General features: G+C 46.5%; 1 protein-coding gene across 7 annotated transcripts in view; it reads left to right on the plus strand.

Moving 5' to 3' along the window:
* Positions 1 to 17396, plus strand: part of LOC143804171 (uncharacterized) — a 108323-nt gene that overhangs the window by 79431 nt on the left and 11496 nt on the right. For 2 of the 7 annotated variants that reach the window (XM_077281994.1, XM_077281991.1), the window contains one exon: positions 7197 to 7797. In XM_077281994.1, the coding sequence (XP_077138109.1) occupies positions 7197 to 7435 (239 nt within the window). In that variant the 3' untranslated portion in view covers positions 7436 to 7797. Of the gene's footprint in view, positions 1 to 7196; positions 7801 to 10354; positions 10492 to 17396 lie in introns of those variants that run through there. The other 5 variants (XM_077281993.1, XM_077281992.1, XM_077281989.1 and 2 more) reach the window with 4 other exon arrangements.

Genomic DNA, 17396 nt, shown 5'->3' on the forward strand with positions numbered 1-17396 from the left:
TACAAAGTAAGGCAGCCTTTCTGGCGACTAATTACCCTAGGTGCAGTACCCGGTCTGACCTAAGGCCAAGGGGGTGCCAGAGAGCTTCCCGGAACTGGGAAGTGGGATATAGATATATCCTCTTCAGAAAGAACCAGGGGCAACCAAACAACCCCGGTTAATGACAAATTGGTGTGAGTGGTGGGGATGATAAAGGTATCCTCCCCGTGAACCGTGACATATTGGTGGCAATGCGGTGGGATAATAGAGCATTAGTGATCTGGTTTGAGCAATCATTCCTCTCACTAAAAACTTGCACAGTTCTTGCGAGGACTTGACGCAAAAAAGTTTTGGAGAACAAGCTCAGTGTTTACTTGTCCTGAGACAATTGTGTGTATAGCAATTACCCCCTTTCTCTTTGTTTTTCTATCCTATCTTTTATTTGGCAATGATGGCCGCAAAAGGAGAAGGCTGGTACACCCAGCAGAAGGAGGACAATCTTGTTGGAGTATGCACGTACCACGGCCTGGACCCCCATGGCAAAACCAAGGCTCAATTGGTCACAGAACTGGTGCAATTTGAAGTGGACCAAGTCTGGCCTCAGGACCCAGCGGACACAGAAGCCAGCACCAGCGAAAATGGTGCTGCAGCAGAGGTCCAACCACTAAATGCCGGCCCTACTAGCAACCAGGATGGATTGGACCCCCACCTGCTGGCGGCCTTGGAACAACTCCCCGCCGACGACCGTGATGGACGTCTGCATCTGATCCAGCAATACCAAGAAAAAGCGGAAAAGTGAGAGGCGGAGAGAGCCCAGCAGGAAGTGGAGAGAGCTGAGCGAGAGGCCCAAGCTCGGAGCGACCATTAACTGCAGCTGGCCCAACTCAGAGCAGTACCATATACCACGCAGAGCAGTGAGTCCAGCAACGCGCAGTTCCCAAAACCCTGGCCAGAGCACTTTCCTGTGATGGAAAAAGACGGGGACTTGGACACTTTTCTGCGGGCCTTTGAGAAAGCCTGCCGACAGTACCAGCTGACGGATAACCAATGGGCCTGATACCTGACCACAAGGCTAGAAGGCAAAGCTCTGGAGGCGTTTGCTTCTCTCCCGCCATACCAAGATATGAAGATTATGAGGCCATCAAGCAGGCCCTGATAACAAAGTAACAGCTTACACCTGAGGTTTACCATGGAAAGTTCCAGAACTTCCAACGTGGCCCACACGACAGCTACGGTGATGTGGCGCATGGAGCAGGGACTCACTTTGACACGTGGACTCAAGGACTGTCAGTGACCACCATTGCACAGCTGAGGGACCTGATGATCAAAGACCAATTTCTACATCTGTCCCCAGCTGAGGTGCGACAGTTCGTGATGGACAGAGAGCCCAAAGATTTGACTAAAGCAGCGCAGATTGCCGATGCCTGAGGCCAACCGTAAATCGGAAGAGCAGTAGCCAGTCACTGCCAGCTGCAGAGGGGGTAAGCCTGCAACCAATGCCAGTACCCCTGCCAGCCAAATCACCAGAGGCCCTGTCCCCGTTGCCAACAGCATCAGACCAACTACCGACCTTCGCCAGTGTTTTTTCTGCAAACGGACTGGTCATATCAGCGCCTACTGTCCAGGGAAGCAGAAGAATCCCCCAGCCAAGGCCCCAGGGCCTAATGCAGCAGTTATTTTGGTGGGTGGGACAGTTGGGAGGGTGTATGACAACGTGCAGCACGTCACCGTCGGAAGCCATGTCGTAACAGGCCTCAAGGACATCGGGGCTGAACGAACCCTCATCCAACCCGAACTGGCGGCCCCTGAAGAGATTATTCCGGGGAAAACCCTGACTGTCACCGGGATTGGAGGAATCCGCTGTCCCCTGCCAATGGCCCGTGTGCATATAGATTGGGGTGCCTGGAGCAGGGTGAAGGAAGTGGGGCTGTCCGATAACTTGCCCATTGATGTCTTATTGGGGACTGATTTGGGGAGGATGGTTGCATATTATGTCCCTGACTCCCCTCCCCGATCGAATGCTGATGATAGCTATGGGAAATTGCATGTGTTACCGGACAATGCTTTACCGGTTAATGCTGTACCTGATGATCAGTTTTCTGAAAATGCTGAGGGTAATACTGATGATGAAAATATGCATGTTTTACCTGCTAACCATTTATTTCCTAAGAATGATGTGCTCACAGTTGCAGGAGTGCTCAGCCACGTCACTCTGCGGGGAGAGATGGCTGAGGAACCCCCACCAGGAGCAAGCGAAGGTGCTAAGGGAAATGGGGAGGTGCATGGGAACCGTGAGGAAGGTGATGCTGTGCAACTGACCAGTGCCACAGAGGAAGGTAACTGCCCCACAAGTAGCACTGCTCCTGAAATGTTGGGGTGGATGGGGAGGTATTACCAATAGCAGCGACGGCTGATGGATCTGTGGAAATCCCTGGGGAAACAGCCTACTTAGCTGCTGTCACCCGCAGTTAGAGTTCCTGGAACGCAGATATCGTTCTGCCTTCTGGACCCTCCTCAAACACAGGCATGACTGAACCAGAGATGGACCAAGAGCAGGTCCCAGAGGGTTCCCGTGGGGATGGGACCCTGACGTGGCTTCTGGCTGCCCCTAGCCAGGAGTTCCAGGCAGCTCTGCACTAAGATGCAAACCTGGAGAATTTGAGACACCTCGCCGAGATGCCCACCTCCATGATGGATAAGGAGAGGGTGGTCTGGGAATGAGGGAGGTTGTACCGGGAAACAGTACCTGGAAAATCCCAAAAGGAGTGGTTGAGGGAAAGACAGCTGGTCGTCCCGTACCAGTTCAGGAGTGAGTTGTTACAGATTGCCGATGAGATCCCACTCACTGGACACTTGGGGATCAGCAAAACTAAGGCCCGGATGTCTCAACACATCTATTGGCCCAAGATGGGGACAGATGTGACAAACTACTGCTGCTCCTGTATCACCTGCCAAAGAGTGGGGAAGGTGGGGCCTGTTCTTAAAGCTCCCGTCATCCCTTTGCCAGTGATAGAGGAGCCTTTTCAGAGGATCACGGTGGACATTGTGGGCCCGCTGGCCGCCCCTAGCAGCTCTGGAAAGTAATACGTCCTCACAGTGGTAGACTACACTACCCGGTACCCAGAGGCAGTGGCTCTGTCCTAAACTAGGGCAGATAAGGTGGCGGATGCACTGTTGGCCATCTTTTTTTCACGGGTAGGATTTCCCAGGGAGATGCTTACCGATCAAGGGACCCAATTCATGTCTCCCCTAATGGAGGCTCTCTGTAGGAGAATGCAGGTGAAGCACATGGTATTGTGTGCGTATCACCCACAGACCAATGGCTTGTGTGAGCGCTTCAACGGTACCCTCAAACAAATGCTACGCATACTGGCTGAGACCCAAGGACGTGACTGGAAGCAGTACCTCCCACACTTGCTATTCGCTTACCGAGAGGTTCCGCAGGCCTCAATGGGGTTCTCCCCCTCCGAGCTTCTGTACGGCAGGCAAGTCTGGGGAATCATGCCCCACTACGGCGAACATCCTATTGGATCTCCGCAGAGGTGTAGCAGGTTATGCGCTAGGAGATCGATGAGATGTTACAGCTGGGGGTGATTCAACGGTCAAAGACCACATGGGCCTCACCTGTAGTTCTCGTTCCAAAGAAGGATCAGACCACCTGGTTCTGCAAGGACTACAGGGTGCTCAACGCCATCACAGCCTCTGACACGCACCCAATGCCGCGCATCGAGGAGCTGCCTGAGCGGTTAGCTGGCGCAGAATATCTGACCATAATGGATCTGAGTCAAGGACACTGGCAGATTCCCCTGAGCCCTGAGGCACAGGAGAAGTCCACATTTATCACACCCTTCGGACTGTACAAGTCCATGGTCATGCCCTTCGGCATGAAGAATGCCCCTGCCACTTTCCAGCGGCTGGTCAACCACCTGCTTCAGGGACTGGAGAAGTAAGCAGTGGTGTACTTGGATGACACTGCCATCTTCAGTTCCTCCTGGGACGAACACCTGAGGCATCTTCAGGAGGTGCTCAGGAGAATTCACCAAGCAGGTCTGACCATCGACCCGTGAAAGTGCCAGATGGGCATGAGAGAGGTCCACCACCTGGGACATCGGGTAGGCGGGAACTCCATAAGGCCAGAGCCTGGGAAAGTGGACGCAATCGCATCCTGGCCCACCCCCAGCACCGAGAAGCAGGTGATGTCCTTCCTGGGCACTGCAGGTCCTTCCTGGGCACTGCAGGGTACTATAGGCGCTTCGTACAGAACTATAGTAGCCAGGCAAAACCCTTGACGGACCTCACCAGGAAGAAGCTACCCCAAATAGTCGACTGGAGTAAGGGGCCTTCCAGGCTTTGAAAACAGCCCTGTGCAACTCTCCCGTGTTAAAAGCAATCGATAGCAGTTTGGCCTCGGTGCTGTGCTCAGCTAGGTTGACTCAGCGAACCAAGAGCACCCCGTGTTGTACCTGAACCGGAAGCTTCTGCCGAGAAAAGTGGCCTATTCCACCATCGAGGAGTGCCTGGCCATGGTCTGAGCCCTGTAACATTTCCAGCCCTACCTGTATGGTCGCACCTTCACTGTGGTGACTGACCACAACCCTCTGCGCTGGCTACAAGTCATGTGTGGAACCAACGGAAGGTTGATACGCTGGAGCCTTGCCCTCCAACAGTACGACCTTACTGTGAAACACAAAAAGGGCAGCAAGCATGGCAATGCAGATGGGTTGTCCCACCAGGGCGAACCTGCCGAGGTGCGCATGGAGGAGTACTGAGAGGTCCTGCCTCCGTAGCACGGTCCAAAAGGGGGAGGTGTCACAATAATGTAAAAATGCCATATTATGAGTTTAGTTCTAGAAGGTTCCATGGCACAGACACGCGCTGCAGATTTGACCCCTTTCTTCCCCACTGCATTCGCTGATACAAAAACAAAGCCATATGGCAGACACACTCTGTGCAACTTGATACCAATGTGTAGCAGCCCCCCAATGAGCAGTTTATGGCTTTTAGCTGCGAAACCCAGCCTCTGTGTAAATCCCTCATTCCCCCCACCCACCTGATACCAGCCAAAACTGGTACAGAAACTGCATGGGACTCGATTCTCTCAAATTTATGTATACAGACACCAGTTCGGGCTAGAGATATAAGGATTATATATTGTGGATGTCCATCGAGAGATCTATAGCTCACTGAAGTCGCTAGGAGCTAAACCCAACGAGTTGCAAGGAGCGGATTTCTCTGTAAGTGGGTCATGCAACTATGCAGTGTTTACACTTAAAAGAATCCCCCCCATGTGGTGCACATCCTGATCATTGTATCATTCGTATACGAGGTTCATACAGCGAGCTATATAAAAAAATAGTTTGTCATAGCTCTAAGAAAAGGGGAAGATTCAGCCTCTGAGTGAGGTCACCACAGGGGGAGTGCCTTGGTTTTAAGCTGGGAAATAAGTGAGTGAATCAGGAGTTTTCAGTGTCTTTTGTCTGTGATCTAGCTGCAAGACAGGTGTGATGCATCTAGATGTGTCGCCCATCCCCCACAGCGCACGGTCAGCCATGAGATGAAATGATCTGAACGAAATTTAAGTTCTTTCAACTTTAATCCCGTTTTATTTGTAATTGTACTGTACATACGATACTTGTCTTCTTTATAATATCTTTTTATACTTCTGTAAACACTGCCTACCTTTTTTTGGAGTAAAATATATAAAATTATTAGCTTTGTCTCTCCTTGCTCTATAACGTACTGTCACGGCCTCTAAAGTGAATTACGCTACTAATTTGGGTGGGCTCCGGACCCGTTATTAATTAAGAAATCGGTGCTGGTGGCAGCGGATTTGTCCTGTGCATTTAGGAGGCTTTGTAGCGACGGCGGCGTTGATAATTATTGTTCCCGTCTGAGTGGGAGTAGTTATATCGTCCTCGCTGCAGTGTGCCCATTAGCCAGTACAAAGTAAGGCAGCCTTTCTGGCGACTAATTATCCTAGGTGCAGTACCCGGTCTGACCTGAGGCTAAGGGGGACGCCAGAGAGCTGCAAGTTCCAAACCGGAACTGGGAAGTGAGATATAGTGTCAGGACTCTGAACATTTTTTACCTTTTGTGCATTACTGCCCTTTTCCAAGATGGCGTCTTTGGTCTCATGTGCACTGTGTCTTCCTGCTATAAAACTCCACCCCAGCCTTCAGTCTGTGCTAGAGTATTCTGCCTTGCATCCAGCTCCTGACCTCTGATTACTCCCTGGCTATACACCTGCTCCTGTGAACCTGTGTGGTGTTCCTGCTACTCTGCTCTGAGTTCCTGCTGCATACACCAGTTCCAGTAATCCTCCTTCATCTGCTGCTCCTATTTACTTCCATCTGCATTTGCTGGACATGTAAGCGTTTGCTGCTCTGCAAAAACCTGAGACTATTAACCAGGCCTCCCTGGTTGAGCTAAGATATTATTTGAACTGCCTTATAAGCATATCTATCTGTGTTTGGACTAAGACAAGGATTTATTCGTGTCAAGTATCCTCAAGAATAACTGTGCTTCATAGACTTTCTGCTTGATTGCATTTTCCTCTGAAGTTTCCTGTAGACTGCTAAGCTGCGTTTAATATTTACACCAAGTGTTGTGGACTTGAGTTTCTCTCTGCACCTGTTTGAATCACCGTGTGATAATATAGACTTTACCACTTATAAAACTGTGTCCTGTAGTTGTCTTGTTCCACGCAAAGAGTCTCCTGAGTTATCCCCTATAATTATTACATATAGATAAATCCCCTTCAGAAAAAAACAGGGGCAACCAAACAACCCCGGTTCATGACAAATTGGTGTGAGTGGTGGGGATGATAAAGGTATCCTCCCTGTGAACCGTGACTGCCTGTATGCACACCACGTAACCTCCATGGCCTGTATGCACGCTCACCACGTAACCTCCATGGCCTGTATGCACGCTCACCACGTAACCTCCATGGCTTTTTTTGAGAGTGCGCTCAACATGCAAGACTCATTTGCTGCTCAAAAAGCATCTTCAAGCATATTCACAGTTTGCTCCACATTTAGACAAGCCTGTGAAATACTGGGAGAATATAGTCTGGTCAGATGAGACCAGAATTGAACTATTTGGATGCCATAATAAACATGATGTTTGTAGGCCGAAAGGCAATGCGTATCACCCCAAAGACACCATACCCACAGTGATGTTTGGTGGTGGGAACATCATGGTGTTGTTCTGTTTTTCAGCATACAGCACTGGAAAACTTAATTTCATTGATGGAAGGATGAATGGACAAATGTCCACCAGGATGATGGAGATGAAACAAGGATGGACATTTCAGAAAGACAATGATCCCAAACACACAGCCAAGGAAACTCTCAATTGGTTTCAGGGAAAGAACATAAATCTACTAGAATGGCCGATCCAATCACCGGACCTGAAAAAGAGAAAATCTATGGAAGGAACTAAAGCTCAGAGTTCATAGAAGGAGCTCACGGGACCTTCAGGATGTGGGTGTTTGTGTGGAAGAATTTGACAAAATCACACCTGAGCAATGCCTGCGACTAGTTTCTTCATACAGGAGGAGTCTTGTAGCTTCATAACCAACAAAAGCTTTTGTATAAAGTATTAAATAAATGTCAGCAATGTGTTCAGTATTTTTCCCGGTGTCATTTCTCATTATTACACATAATTTATGGACATCTATGGTGATTTCTTTCCTGTGTGGATTGGATGGGTTGTTACTGACATCTGGTGAGAATGTCAATAGCACCTAGAAATAGATTTACTTAGATAACTGGGGAAGTGTTCAATGCTTATTTCACCCACTGTAAGTCTTGTGCATCAAATAATCACTTAGTGTAATTACAATTCACTACCCAGCTGCGCCTCACCAAGAACTAGCAGGCGTCCCGCAGCAGCGGTCTCACGTACCTTCAGGGCCGCCATCTGGGCACTACTGCCCTTACTCCTGTATGGGTGAACACAGCAGTACACAGAGGGGTCCGCGGGTCCGGGTCCCCGCTTATGTGCTACTGTTCATCGGGCCCCATTGTGCGGCAAAGTGGTGCGCGCTGCGGCGCACACATCAGCGCTGCGGCCCGAGAGTTTTCCCAGAGCTTTGCACAGCCATCTGACCTTGACGGCTGCGCAGCTCCTGCTCCCTCCGTCTTTGGTGTACTTCCTGTCAGGTGATGGAGCGTACATGATGATGTCATCACGTACACGCCGCCCGACATGTACCGGACGCTGGAGGCAGAGCCGCGCTGCTGGGGAGCGACAATGAGGTAAGTATACAAAACTTTTTGTTTTCTGTACAAAAGGCATTAAATGGGTGAGGGAAGGAGGAATTGCACATGATGACGGGGGAAGGAGTAAGGGGGACTGTACATGATGATGTGAGGAGGGAGGTTAAAGGGGGACTGCACATGATGATGTGGGGGGTTAAAGGGGGACTGCACATGATGTGGGGAGGGGGGTTAAAGGAGGACTGCACATGATGTGTGGGTGTTAAAGGGGGACTGCACATGATGTGGGGAGGGGGTTAAAGGGGGACTGCACATGAAGTGGAGGTTAAAAGGAACTGCAAAGGATGACATGGGGTAAAGTGGACTGCACATGATGATGTGGGGGGGTTAAAGGGGGACTGCACATGATGATGTGGTGAGGGGGGTTAAAGGGAAACTGCACATGATGATATGGGGAGGGGGTTTAAAGGGGACTGCACATTACGATGTGGAGAGAGGGTTAAAGGGAGACTGCACATGAAGTGGGGGGTTAAAAGGAACTGCAAAGGAGGACATGGGGTAAAGGGGGACTGCACATGATGAAGTGGGGGGAAAAGGAGACTGCACATGATGAATTGGGGGAAGGGGACTGCACATGATGAAGAGGGGGGAGAGGGACTGCACATGATGAAGTGGGGGAGGGGATGGGAGACTGCAAATGATGGATTGAGAGTGAGGGAAGAGGGACAGCAATTGAATTGAAGGAAGGAGGTGGGGAGAGCAAATGATGATCGGGAGAGAGCAAATAATAACACATTTTGAGGGTGGGGGAGTAAATGATGTATTGATTGTGGGGGTAGAGCTGTTGATAATGAATAGAGGGTGGGAGAGAGAAGACATGACAATGAATTGGGGCAGAAGGGGCATGTAAATATAATAAGTCGGGGGAGCATGAGGTACATTGTGGGGGGCGTTGAGCATGCAGTGACTGGTAATGAATTGGGGAAAAGAGTACAGGTGCTAATTCATTTATATATTTATTAGGTGGGGAAAGTGGCATATTATAATTTATATTTGGAATGGTGGGTTGCATAATAACCAATTATGTATTAATAGTGGGTGCATATCTATATTCAGATGTGTAATGTAGAAGAAAGGGAAAAAGAGAGGAATGTGCTCTGGAAGCGGTGCTCTAGGTAACTATGTGTTATTTTATGCAGAGATGAGTCCTGTCTGGAAGAAGTGATGGTGGTCTGCGCTGCATGAAAAAGAAAAGCAAAGATGAAGGATTTCATCTAGAAACGTCACTGTTGAGTCAGTGTGTTACCTGTACAGTGACACTATACACTGTATACTATATACAGAGCTCCTGTGTATAATGTCAGCAGAGATCACTATATTATCTGTACACTGACACTGCATACAGAGTTCCTGTGTATAATGTCACTTAGTATTGTGTTGTTGTTTTTTTTAATTAATGATCAGCATTTTAGTATTCAGTCACTATGTAGTGGTAATATGTGGTCTGGTAATGGTGTGGTGGCATTTGTTCCTTGTATGTGATATTATTTGGTCACTGTGTGGTGGTAATATGTGGTCTGGTCATGGTGTGACTGCATTTGTCCCTTGTGTGTGGTATTATAGGTCTCCATGTGGTGGTAATATGTGGTCTGGTCATGGTGTTACGATATTTGTCCCTTGTATGTTGTATTAATGGTCATTTAAAAAAAATGTATGTGACTCATTCCCTTAATGAAAAATACATAAAAATATACTTATATTTAATAGGTTAGAGTTGAGTAGGGTCTTGCCAAAAGAGTCTTAACGTGTCGTAGTGGCGGCTTAAAAATTCTTTTGGCCAGAACAAAAACTGCTGTCTATGTATGTGATCTGGTGTTTGATGGGAACTGTTACTACCGGATTGATGAGGATGTGGTGGAGAAGTTGAGCTTTTCCAAGAGTGAGCGGTGGGACTGTGGAAGGTTTGAAGGGTGGAGGTGGAGCTGGGGTGGAGTCTGGGCGGAGTCTCAAGGGGGCCCGAAAATGTTGCCAGTATGGGGCCCCGAAATTCCTAGTGGCAGCCCTGTGTACCTTACCTATCAGGCTCTTATCAATGTCTTGGTTTTCAATCTGCTTTTATGCCTATTTTTATGAATATAACACTTTCATTGTGTTAGGTCTTATTGCAGAAGTACATTTAAATCTAGAAGTAAAAATTACAAGTGATTCAAATGTTTCAACACCACAAAGCAACGGCCTTAATTCAACTTCTTCGCGTAAAAGAAAAAGAACAGATGACGATAAAAGTAATATGGTAAGAAGATGTAATAAATCTCGCAGAAGATCTCTGGTTGAGTTATTTTGTTATATGGAACACTTTGGTTGTGAGGTCATCTGCTGTGCAGGATTTCAGCCTCAGGTGATTTTTATCTGAACAGCTATTATGGGAGCAGTCAGAGAAACAAATGCGAACAGTAATTCTTGAAAACCATTTTGGTAATTTTCGAAAACCATTCTGATCAGAGCAAAAAATATTAATGTCCATAGTGGGACTAAGTGAAACGGTAAAAAGAGTTAAATAAAATATGTAAAAAAGTACAAAAAAAACATACAAAAATCCTCAAAACCTGTTTCGCCACTAAAAATGCAACTTTTGTGTTAAAACAAAAGTAAACAAAAATATACACACAATTGGTATCACCACATCCGTAACGACCCGACCTATAAAACTGCTAATAACTGTAAAAGAATATATATAAAAAGAGTGCCAAAAATGTAGCTTTTTCAAAATACTAACACATAAAAAAAATAAAAAAAAAGCGATCAGATAGTCATGTGCAAAAAAAATATTCTATAAATGAAGATGCCAAATGTCTCACAAAAAAAACCAAGAACTAATATAGCTCATTTGACAAAAAATATAAAAGTTACAGCTCTCAGAATATGGCGATGAAAAAAAAAATTCATTTTTGTAAAATATTGTTTTTAGTCTGTAAAAGTAGGAAAGTATAAAAAAAAAGCTATAAATCTGGTATCACTGTAATCGTACTGACACAATGAATAAATCTGCCTAATAACTGAATTGCTGATTTTTGTTCATTCTGCATCTGAAAAAAATGAATAAAGTGATAAAAAAAAATGTTATATACCCCAAAAAGGTACAAAAACAACATCAACTTGTCCCTCAAAAAGTAAGGCCTCAAAATGCTCCATTTGCCAAAAAATTAAAAAGTAATATCTCTCAAGAGTATGGAGACAACATTTTTTTAATTTTTTTTTAGAAACAAGCATTGTTAGGCCGGGGTCACACTTGCAAGTGTGATGCGAGTCTCTCGTATCAATGCCCGGCACTGCTGCCGGCACTCGGGATCGGATCGTTCAGCTGCATGTATTTCTATAATGCATAGGGGAACAATGTATGGGGGCCCTACACTGTATGGGGGAACAATGTATGGGGGTACTATACTGTATGGGGAGACACTGTATGGGGAGACAATGTATGGGAGCACACTGTACAGGGGAACAATGTATGGGGGTACTATACTGTATGGGGAGACAATGTATGGGGGCACACTGTATGGGGGAACAATGTATGGGGGTACTATACTGTATGGGGAGACAATGTATGGGGGCCCTACACTGTATGGGGGAACAATGTATGGGGGTACTATACTGTATGGGGAGACACTGTATGGGGAGTTATATGTATGTATAATTGGTTCCATGTGAGATGCATGTCCCTAATGCATCAGCCCACAGGCTGCGCCCCTGGGCAGAGGGGACAAGATATCCCCCTTCTGACCTCCCCCCACCTTTGTAATTCCCACAGTAAATATCGTCAGGCTCCGCCCACCTGCGGCTATTGTAATGTATGTCTGGCCTGCTGCTTTTCAATTGGCCCTACACAGTATAGGGGTACTACAATATATGGGGACACTACACTGTATGGGGGTACTACACTGTATGGAGGAACAATGTATGGGACACAATGTATGGGAGTGCTACAATATATGGGGGCACAATGTATGGGGGCCCTACACAGTATAGGGGTACTACAATATATGGGGACACTACACTGTATGATGTGTGATATATTCTGTGTCCTGTGAGTATAAAGTGTTGTCATACTGGAAATACGTGGAGAAGCAGTGATCTTTTATATGCGCCCATGTAACCAAGCAATTCCAGCCAGCGTCCTTCATTCAGACTCCAGCCAAAGCAGAGTGGACCTCCTGAAACACAGGGTGGTACTGAAAGAGGTACTCCAGCACGGTAGACCCCGTTACAGTTCCCCCATACAGTGTAGGTCCCCATATATTGTAGCACCCTCGTATATTGTGCCCCAAAAAATTGTAGTGCCCCATACAATGTTTCCCCATTTAGTGTAGTGCCCCATACTTTGTTCCCCCATGCATTGTAGGGCCCCCATATATTGTTCCCCCATGTTGTTTTCCCATTCAATGTAGAACCCTCATACAGTGTAGTGCCCCCATATATTGTAGCACTCCCATACATTGTGTCCCATACATTGTTCCTCCATACAGTGTAGTACCCCCATACAGTGTAGTGTCCCCATATATTGTAGTACCCCTATACTGTGTAGGGCCCCCATACATTGTGCCCCCATATATTGTAGCACTCCCATACATTGTGTCCCATACATTGTTCCTCCATACAGTGTAGTACCCCCATACAGTGTAGTGTCCCCATATATTGTAGTACCCCTATACTGTGTAGGGCCAATTGAAAAGCAGCAGGCCAGACATACATTACAATAGCCGCAGGTGGGCGGAGCCTGACGATATTTACTGTGGGAATTACAAAGGTGGGGGGAGGTCAGAAGGGGGATATCTTGTCCCCTCTGCCCAGGGGCGCAGCCTGTGGGCTGATGCATTAGGGACATGCATCTCACATGGAACCAATTATACATACATATAACTGCACAACATATTCTGGGTGCTGGGGGGTTCCGTAACACGGCTCCCCTTTTCAGCGACGCGATCGGCATACACAGTCTGATCCTTAACCCCTTCCCGACATTTGACGTACTATCCCGTCGAGGTGGGGTGGGCCCGTATGACCGCCGACGGGATAGTACGTCATAGCCGATCGGCCGCGCTCACGGGGGGAGCGCGGCCGATCGCGGCCGGGTGTTGGCTGCATATCGCAGCTGACATCCGGCACTATGTGCCAGGAGCGGTCACGGACCGCCCCCGGCACATTAACCCCCGGCACACCGCGATCAAACATGATCGCGATGTGCCGGCGATGCAGGGAAGCATCGCGCAGGGAGAGGGCTCCCTGCGGGCTTCCCTGAGCCCCCCGCAGCAACGCGATGTGATCGCGTTGCTGCGAGGGTCTTACCTCCCTCCCTGCCTGCTCCAGACCCGGATCCAAGATGGCCGCGGATCCGGGTCCTGCAGGGAGGGAGGTGGCTTCACAGACGCCTGCTCAGAGCAGGCACTGTGAAGCAGCCTGTACTTCTCGCAGATCGGTGATCTGTCAGAGTGCTATGCAAACTGGCAGATCACCGATCTGTATTGTCCCCCCCTGGGGCAAAGTAAAAAAGTAAAAAAAAAAATTTCCAAATGTGTAAAAAAAAATAAAAAAAAATATTCCAAAATAATGAAAAAAAAAAAAAAATATTATTCCCATAAATACATTTCTTTATCTAAATTAAAAAAAAAAACAATAAAAGTACACATATTTAGTATCGCCACGTCCGTAACGACCCAACCTATAAAACTGCCACACTAGTTAACCCCTTCAGTAAACACCGTAAGAAAAAAAAAAAAAAAACGAGGCAAAAAACAACGCTTTATTACCATACCGCCGAACAAAAAGTGGAATAACACACGATCAAAAAGACTGATATAAATATCCATGGTACCGCTGAAAACGTCATCTTGTCCCGCAAAAAACAAGCCGCCATACAGCATCATCAGCAAAAAAATAAAAAAGTTATAGTCCTGAGAATAAAGCGATACCAAAATAATTATTTTTTCTATAAAATAGTTTTTATCGTATAAAAGCACCAAAACATAAAAAAATGATATAAATGAGGTATCGCTGTAATCGTACTGACCCGAAGAATAAAACTGCTTTATCAATTTTACCAAACCCGGAACGGTATAAACGCCTCTCCCAAAAGAAATTCATGAATAGCAGGTTTTTGGTCATTCTGCCTCACAAAAATCGGAATAAAAAGCGATCAAAAACGGTCACGTGTCCGAAAATGTTACCAATAAAAACGTCAACTCGTCCCGCAAAAAACAAGACCTCACATGACTCTGTGGAGCAAATGTGGAAAAATTATAGGTCTCAAAATGTGGAGACGCAAAAACTTTTTTGCTATAAAAAGCGTCGCTGGTTTCACACTTCCGTTTTTGTCTGCAGCGTTTTTTGCACAAAAAAACGCATGCGTTTTTTCCCTATATTTAACATTGAAAACGCATGCGGTTTTTTTGTACGCGTTTGGTCGCGTTTTCAAACGCATGCGGTTTTTTTCTGCATGCGTTCATTTTCAGAAATACAACCTGCAGTATTTTCTTGCGTTTTTAAGCACATGCGTTTGTTTGCGTTAAAAACGCATGCATTTTTATCGAAAAAAACAGAAAACACACTGAAAAGCCACCCACCACCATCAAGGTGATAAAGGGATCCAAACCCTAACCCTAACTCTACCCCTAACCTCACCCCTAACCGTTTAATGAACATTTTCTGACAGTCATAGTGCCACGTATTTCAGTGCCACGTATTTCAGTGCCACGTATTTCAGTGCCACGTATTTCAGTGCCATGTATTTCAGTGCCACGTATCACGTATTTCAGTGCCACGTGTTTCAGTGCCACGTATTTCAGTGCCACGTATCACGTATTTCAGTGCCACATATTTTAGTACCACGTATTTCAGTTGCACGTATTTCAGTGCCACGTATTTCAGTGCCACGTATTTCAGTGCCACGTATCACGTATTTCAGTGCCACGTGTTTCAGTGCCACGTATTTAAGTGCCACGTATCACATATTTCAGTGCCACGTATTTCAGTGCCACGTATTTCAGTGCCACGTATTTCAGTGCCACGTATTTCAGTGCCACGTATTTCAGTGCCACGTATTTAAGTGCCACATATCACATATTTCAGTGCCACGTATTTCAGTGCCACGTATTTCAGTGCCACGTATTTCAGTGCCACGTATTTCAGTGCCACGTGTTTCAGTGCCACGTGTTTCAGTGCCACGTATCACGTATTTCAGTGCCACGTATTTCAGTGCCACGTATTTCAGTGCCACGTATTTCAGTGCCACGTATTTCAGTGCCACGTATTTCAGTCACGGTTAGGGTTAGGGTTAGGGGTAGGGTTAGGGCTAGGGTTGGAGGTAAAGTTAGGGTTGGGGCTAAAGTTAGGGTTGGGGCTAAAGTTAGGGTTAGGGTTTGGATTACATTTACGTTTGGATTAGGGTTGGGATTAGAATTATGGGTGTGTCAGGGCTAGGGGTGTGGTTAGGGTTACCGTTGGGATTAGGGTTAGGGGTGTGTTTGGGTTAGGGTTTCAGGTAGAATTGGGGGGTTTCCACTGTCCAGGCACATCAGGGGCTCTCCAAGCGCGACATGGCGTCCAATCTCAATTCCAGCCAATTCTGCGTTGAAAAAGTAAAACAGTGCTCCTTCCCTTCCGAGCTCTCCCGTGCGCCCAAAAAGGGGTTTACCCCAACATATGTGTTATCAGCGTACTCGGGACAAATTGAACAACAACTTCTGGGGTCCAAGTTCTCTTGTTATGCTTAGGAAAATAAAAATTTGGGGGGCTAAAAATCATTTTTGTGGGAAAAAAAAGATGTTTTATTTTCACGGCTCTGCATTATAAACTGTAGTGAAACACTTGGGGGTTCAAAGTTCTCACAACACATCTAGATAAGTTCCTTGGGAGGTCTAGTTTCCAATATGGGGTCACTTGTGGGGGGTTTGTACTGTTTGGGTACATCAGGGGCTCTGCAAATGCAACGTGACGCCTGCAGACCAATCCATTTAAGGCTGCATTCCAAATGGCGCTCCTTCCCTTCCGAGCTCTGTCATGCGCCCAAACAGTGGTTCCCCCCGACATATGGGGTATCAGCGTACTCAGGACAAATTGGACAACAACTTTTGGGGTCTAATTTATCCTGTTACCCTTGTGAAAATACAAAACTGGGGGCTAAAAAATCATTTTTGTGAAAAAAAAAAAAGAATTTTTATTTTCACGGCTTTGCGCTATAAACTTTAGTGAAACACTTGGGGGTTCAAAGTTCTCAAAACACATCTAGATAAGTTCCTTGGGAGGTCTAGTTTCCAATATGGGGTCACTTGTGGGGGGTTTGTACTGTTTGGGTACATCAGGGGCTCTGCAAATGCAACGTGACGGCTGCTGACCAATCCATTTAAGTCTGCATTCCAAATGGCGCTCCTTCCCTTCCGAGCTCTGTCATGCGCCCAAACAGTGGTTCCCCCCCACATATGGGGTATCAGCGTACTCAGGACAAATTGGAAAACAAATTTTGGGGTCCAATTTATTCTGTTACCCTTGTAAAAATACAAAGCTGGGGGCTAAAAAATCATTTTTGAGAAAAAAAAAAAAATATATTTTCACGGCTCTGCGTTATAATCTGTAGTGAAACACTTGGGGGTTCAAAGCTCTCAAAACACATCTAGATAAGTTCCTTAGGGGGTCTACTTTCCAAAATGGTGTCACTTGTAGGGAGTTTCAATGTTTAGGCACATCAGGGGCTCTCCAAACGCAACATGGCGTCCCATCTCAATTCCAGTCAATTTTGCATTGAAAAGTCAAATGGCGCTCCTTCCCTTCCAAGCTCTGCCATGCGCCCAAACAATGGTTTACACCCACATATGGGGTATCAGCGTACTCAGGACAAATTGCACAACATTTTTTGGGGTCCAATTTCTTCTCTTACCCTTGGGAAAATAAAAAATTGGGGGCAAAAAGATCATTTTTGTGAAAAAATATGATTTTTTATTTTTACGGCTCTGCATTATAAACTTCTGTGAAGCACTTGGTGGGTCAAAGTGCTCACCACACATCTAGATAAGTTCCTTAGGGGGTCTACTTTCCAAAATGGTGTCACTTGTAGGGAGTTTCAATGTTTAGGCACATCAGGGGCTCTCCAAACGCAACATGGCGTCCCATCTCAATTCCAGTCAATTTTGCATTGAAAAGTCAAATGGC

The sequence above is a fragment of the Ranitomeya variabilis genome, chromosome 2 (assembly GCF_051348905.1).
Source record: "Ranitomeya variabilis isolate aRanVar5 chromosome 2, aRanVar5.hap1, whole genome shotgun sequence".
Taxonomy (NCBI): domain Eukaryota; kingdom Metazoa; phylum Chordata; class Amphibia; order Anura; family Dendrobatidae; genus Ranitomeya; species Ranitomeya variabilis.